Here is a 5905-nt window from a genome sequence, read left to right as displayed (position 1 = left end):
CCTGGGCTGCCACCCACCCATGGCCTTGGCAACCACGCCCACCCGCTCTGTGATCTCCTTCAGCCCCACACCGGCCTCAGACAGGGCACCCGCCACCTGTACCCACAAGAAAGAAGCCCCAAAGGGACCGGAGTCACTAGCACGTGGGGACGGAAGACAGGGGCTGAGGGTCTGGCTGGCAGGGACTCTCTGGGCACTGCCACACCAGCCTGGCCCACGGTGTTCGGGGCAGAACGGTGGATCCTCGCGTTCACAATGAACCTGCCAGGAATCTTGAACCATCAGTCTGTTGGAGCCAGAAAGAACTTTCCAAATGGAGAAATGGGCCCAGCGAGGGAAGATGACTTGTCTAACGTCACACAGCTGGCTGATGGCCAGTGTCCTGATTCCTAGTCTGGAGTTCTTTCTCCAGGGCATGCACACTGTGGCTCACTCACCCACTCACCCACACATTCATCCATCTGCCCACCCACCCACCCGCTTTCTGCCAAGCATGTAGTCTGTGCTGAAATGAAAAGGTGACTGGTTACAAGCCTTCCTTGGAGGAACCAACCTGGGGAGGGTCTGGGAAGCAGAATCGCACAGAGGGAGCATCAGTGAGGAGTGAGCGCAGTGGGAGAGTGCGTGGTGGGAGACGGAGCACTGAGAGGGCTCTAACCAGCTGAGTGTCGGGGAGGGAAGCCTCCCAGACGGGAGACACCAGAGCTGGACCTCAACAGGAGGATTAGCCAGGCCAACTCGAGTTAGAGGGAGAAAGGGCTTTTAAGGCCATCAGCACAGCATCAGGAAAGACCCCGGGGGGCCGCAGCCGGTGGTACAGGGAAATGGTATTCATGGAGCATAAGAGGAGGGTGGGGATGATGGGAAACGAACTTGGAAAGCTCAGGGAGGAAGGCAAGCGTGTGGTGGGCGCCAGAGCACGGAGCCTGGGCTGACTCTAGGAACCCCCGATGGCCGTCAGCAGGCGAGCAGCCCCATCAGACACGCGGCTTCCAGAGGCACCTCTGGGTAGTGTGGGAACAGACTGGAAGGGGAGGCAAGAGGCCGGCAGGGGAGCCCCGTGAGGAGGCACCCGCAGAGCGCTGCCCCGAGGCTGGGACGGAAGGGGGATGTGCGTGGCAGAGACACCAGTGGCTGGTGTGGGCAGGAGAGGGAAGGGCTGGGAGCATGCTCACATGCTGGGCTGAGGCGCGGGGAGCACTGGGGAAGGAATGGCCTCCTAGGGGGTGGGTGATGGAGGCTGGAGGGGAACCTCACCTTGTGGATGAGCACCGTGCCACAGAGCCCCCGCCTGCCCGTCTTCTTCACGACCGTGAAGGCACAGTCATCCCCAACGACCACCATCTCCACGGGGATGCCCTCAGCCCGGGCCTGCTCCCGGGCCAGGCCGAAGTTCAGCCGGTCCCCAGTGTAGTTCTTCACGATGAGGAGGATCCCCACTGGAGGAGCAGCAGCGGGGCCCATCGGTGCTTGCCCTCACCCCCTCTCAGCCTCCCCGCCTGGCAGCAGCCCCTCCTGCACCCCAGCGTACCTGTGCCCACCTGGGCCACTGCCCTGATGGCTGCCAGGATGCTGCCCACTGCCGGGGCGGTGAACACAGCTCCCGCGATGACCCCCGTCAGCATCCCCTTCCCTATGAAACCTGGCGATGGGTGGGGGAGGATGCTGGGTCGCCGTGCCGGCCGTCGCAGGGCCTCCCCTGCTCCTGAGCATCACGGGCAGGTGGCCCCCTGCGTGCCCGACGCTAGACAAGCATCTTCACTCAGTTCTCTCCCTGGACAGGCCTTCCCTGACCCGCAGCTGAGCGCTGCCACCCCAGCCCATGGCTCGCTGCTCCTTCCCCTGCTCTCGCCTTCAGGCCTCACGTACACACTCTGGAATGATCTCTTCACTTATGTGTTTACCTGGCTACTGTTTGTCTCCCTAAAGGAGAACAGAGTTCCATGAGGGGAGCCCCTTGTCTGTCTGGTTCACTGTCACATCCCTAGTGCCCAGGACAGTCCAGGCACCCAGTCACTGCCCTGGGTGCTCAGGATTATTTGCTGAATGGATGGGACTTGCCGAAGGGAGACAGCAAAGGCACAGAGGCTCCAACGCCTGGTTGCTGCCCCCAGGAGCTCTCAGGGAGAGCGCACGCCCGGCACTGGACAAAAACAATCCAGGGCTGTTCGTGTTTTTGTGAAAATGCAGGGTGGGAATTCAGAAGAGGGATGTTGCTCTAGGCTGCAAGAGTCAGGAGGGCTTCATGGAGGAGGTGGCCGGTCAGCTGGCAGCCAGGAGGTTTCACAGACTCACTGACTCTCAGAGTTGGAAGGGGCTGAGAGGTCAGTTGGCCCAACCTGTTACTTTTATAAGCTATAGAGACTGAGGCCCAGAGAGAGGCCATAACGACCCAAATCACAGCCTGAGGGATGGGGAGAGCGGGAACCAGGACCCAGTTCTGGAGTCTGGGCTGCGTTTTGACCCTCCTACCAGCACTGACATCTCCTCGGAGCCCCCACCCCCCGTCTCTGGCCGGGGCACTCACCGGCATGGGCAGGCTCGTGGCCGGAGCCCCCACCCGACAGCAGTGCCACCCGGCCCTTGAGGCTGTCCAGGTCAGAGCGGAGGGCCACGCGGTGGCCCTGCAGGAGCTGCAAGTTGGGGTTGCAGGCCACCAGGCCCGCCAGGGCATCGTCAGCACAGCCTGCCACCGAGTTCACCAGCTTCTTGGAGGCCTACGGGGGAGGAGCGAGGAGGAGTTTCAGGCCACCAGTCCCGTTGCTATGGCCACGACCCCTCTTCCATGCCCACTCAGGAACGCCAGGGGCACACAGAACCCTGCCTCATTTTATCAGGTGGCTATTTCTGTGAGTTCTCTTGTTAATTTGTCCTTTTGAAACATTTTGGATTATGGCTTAAATTTATCCTGAAGAATGGCTTCCATGCAAAGAAAAGGGGGACTGGAGTCCTGGAGGGCCAGGGCGGGTGGCCTGAGTTACCCGGAGCAGGGCGAAGGGTTGGGTTCTGCAGGCACCGGCAGCTGGGAGCAAATCCCAGGCCTGCCTCCCTGGGCTGAGGACGCGGGGAAGGCACCTCACTGTTCTGAGCTTCAAGTCTTCCTCTGCACAACGGGGCCGTCACAGGCGTAAGCCTGTCATATAGTAAAAGCTGAATACAAGGGCGCTACTTCCTTTCTCAGAAAGCTGTAACTAGCTGAGGAGGTCTGCCGACCCAGGCAGTTCCTGCTTTTGTCCCAAAGAGAATGAGACTAGGGCCCAAAAGGGACCCAGAGGGCTGGGGCGGGGCAGCCTGCAGCTGAGGCGGGCCCTGGCAAGCTGCACTTCCGGAGGCTCCTCCCTCAAGCCTGTGAGCAGCAGGTTCCTTTGTGTAAACTTTGACCTTGCCTGGGTCTGGCAGGGCCAGAGCCAAGCCATCTGCTCCAGGGGACAAATACAGGTCAGTACGGAGAGAGCAGGATAATGAGAGCCACTCCGAGCCGTGCCTGAGAGTCAGACACTTCTAGGTGCTTTTGAGCTTGTCTCAAGCCATCTGCTCCAGGGGACAAATACAGGTCAGTACAGAGAGAGCAGGATAATGAGATCCACTCCGAGCCGTGCCTGAGAGTCAGGCTTGTCCCGTTCATGTTCCCACCAACCCTATGGAGGAAGGGTTAGCTTGGTGGGGAAACCGAGGCACAGTTAAGTGACTTCGCCCAAGATCACACAGCCAGCAAACGTCTGCCTGGCTCCAGCACAGGTTCCGTTTTGCTGCTCCACGCTGCTGCCCCCAGGGGCTGAGCTCTTCCCGCCAGGGACTGGATATGCAACAAAGCTGTGGTTGGTCTCGGCTCCAAGCCCAGCCTCCAGCGCCACCACCCTCCAAGAAGGTGACCCCTCGCCATCGCTGACAACCATTCCCACCCCAGAGTCAGAGGAGGGCAGGGACCAGGGCCATCCTGGTTCCCTCGGCCTGAGGGCACTGTGCTCGGCCCCCGGACTCGTCTGATAAACACCTCAGGGCTTAACCGGCCTCGTACTGCAAGGAGAAAGGGGTTCAGAGAGAGCACGTCTTCTGTAAAAGGCCACACAGCTGGTCAGTGGCAGCTGGATTTGGACTAGGTCTGTGCGAGGCCTGCTTTGCTGCACATCTGCTCCGGAGTGCTGCGCGTCCCCAAGTGAAGACCCCCCATGGGACCAGCCCACACAGCCCACGTCCTTCCTCGTGGTCCCTCTGTAGCTGGTACAGTGTCTACTTCAGTGCAGGTAACTGTGACTGTTCCAAAGACATGACCAGACCAGGGGGCGGATGGGCCCTGGAGGGACTCAGAGGCTGCAGCCCTGGGCCTGCCGGGACTAGCTAGGAAATGGAGGGAAGCAGGGACCAGGCCCCGAGAGGGACCCTCTGTCTTAACCTCTTTGAACCTTAGGAGGCAGCAGCATCTCTTGGTCAGAATGTAAGGAACTCCAGCGTGCCCAGGGCTGGCATGCTCCCCCCACCCCCCCCACCACCATGCCCAGAGCCCACAGTGTCCTTCCCCAGTCCTGGCCCTCCTGCGACTCACCATGGTGGGGAGGTGCTGAAGCTAGCAGGCTGAGTTGGTGCCTTGGCACTGAGCTGCCGGAGGACGGGCGATCCTGTGGGTGCTGCCTGGGCCGGAGCACGGGGCAGGTGGCGGCAGCACCTGCAGGAGAGTGAGAATGTGGGTCGCTGGAGGTGCTCACAGCTACTGGCACATCATGCTTCCAGGCCCTCGTAATTAGGGAGCTGCCCCAGACTTTGATCCAAGTCTAAACTCCAGAACGTGCGCTGGGGATGGAGTGGAGCGTGGGGCTGGCCAAGGTTCACCTGACTTGGCTGCCAGAAGGCAGATCTGCCCACAGTGGGCACAGAGAGCACCCACCTCACCACCCAAGGGTGCGATGAACCAGAGTAACACCCTCTCCCACATAAGCATCGTGTGCAGTGAATACACTCACAAAGATCTTCACGCACTTGCTCTTGTTGCTGTTGGTATCAAACCAAGAGGAAGGCAGCTGAGCTGTGAGCACATTTTAGTTCTAGGACACTGACTCCGAAGCTCTAGGGACTTGTTCAAGGTCATGCTAAGAGCCAGGACTTAAACCCACGTCTAGTCTTTCTACAAAGCCTGTGTTCTTCCCACGGATAACTCAATGCCTGCAAAGTCATGCAGCGTCCCTGGTGTGGGAAACCACCCCTGGAACCCCTAGGCGTGTTTTAGCTCCCCTCAGTCCCGTCTGGTTCACAGGTGTCTTGGGGTCACTTAGGGTCTTGGGCGCAGGGAATGAGTCTGCAATGGGAAGAGTCCACGGCAGGCTCTGCGCCTAGTTCTGCCTCTGACTTACTAGGGGATCTTAGGTAAACCAACGGCCCGGAGCCTCAGCTTCCTCATCTGTAAAATGGGGCCATAAGGTCTGTGGCATTCTGCTGGCGCTCCAGACCACGTGGTCTCCCATTCCCGAACCACGTGATCTGGTGAGGCCAATTACGCTGCAGAGCTAAGGACTGCCTTTCTGGGTCATTAAGGTTCTCCCGGGAAATTCTGGTTTTTCATGGTTAGAATTTGCACAGCAATTAGGGGCACTAACCGTGCTGGGCCTGCGGCCTGGCGGGCCCTTCAAAGTCTGAAGAATAAAACAAAAGTTCAAAGGGGAGAGGTGAGCCTCCTGGTACCCCCCTCCCCCAGGTGAGGCAGGGGTGAGAGGCCATTCTGGGGTCAGGGGAGGGTCATTCTGGGGTCAGCTGGGTGTGGGGAGCTGGGCGGGCCGAGGGGAGGGAGGTACGGACCTTGGTCCTAGCCTGGGAGCTGCACACACCGCTGTCACCCCCCTCCCCTCCCCAGGCCCCTGCGGCTCTTCCGGTTCCAAAGGAATGGCAGCCCGAGGGCTGGGAGCCGCGGAGTCGC

General features: G+C 60.2%; 2 protein-coding genes across 6 annotated transcripts in view; one reads left to right on the top strand and one right to left on the bottom strand.

The window, feature by feature from the left end:
- The window catches only part of TKFC (triokinase/FMN cyclase), a 10835-nt gene extending 4936 nt beyond the window's left edge, over nucleotides 1-5899 (bottom strand). Inside the window, exons 1-7 of one of the 5 annotated variants that reach the window (XM_005872181.2) lie at nucleotides 5788-5899; nucleotides 5589-5624; nucleotides 4544-4663; nucleotides 2528-2717; nucleotides 1532-1642; nucleotides 1258-1439; nucleotides 18-96 (exon numbers count right to left, since the gene is read on the bottom strand). In XM_005872181.2, the coding sequence (XP_005872243.1) occupies nucleotides 18-96; nucleotides 1258-1439; nucleotides 1532-1642; nucleotides 2528-2717; nucleotides 4544-4546 (565 nt within the window). In that variant the 5' untranslated portion in view covers nucleotides 4547-4663; nucleotides 5589-5624; nucleotides 5788-5899. Of the gene's footprint in view, nucleotides 1-17; nucleotides 97-1257; nucleotides 1440-1531; nucleotides 1643-2527; nucleotides 2718-4543; nucleotides 4796-4958; nucleotides 4993-5588; nucleotides 5625-5787 lie in introns of those variants that run through there. The other 4 variants (XM_005872182.2, XM_005872183.2, XM_014544552.1 and 1 more) reach the window with 4 other exon arrangements.
- DDB1 (damage-specific DNA binding protein 1, 127kDa) overlaps nucleotides 4902-5905 on the top strand; it is a 26740-nt gene continuing 25736 nt past the window's right edge. The window contains exon 1 of the mRNA XM_014544541.1: nucleotides 4902-4988. Coding sequence (XP_014400027.1) covers nucleotides 4902-4988 — 87 coding nt within the window. The remainder of the gene's footprint in view (nucleotides 4989-5905) is intronic.

Source organism: Myotis brandtii, unplaced genomic scaffold (genome assembly GCF_000412655.1).
Source record: "Myotis brandtii unplaced genomic scaffold, ASM41265v1 scaffold369, whole genome shotgun sequence".
NCBI classification, from domain to species: domain Eukaryota; kingdom Metazoa; phylum Chordata; class Mammalia; order Chiroptera; family Vespertilionidae; genus Myotis; species Myotis brandtii.
The sequence above is the reverse complement of the archived record's forward strand: the minus strand, read 5'-3'. Positions and strand labels throughout refer to the sequence as shown.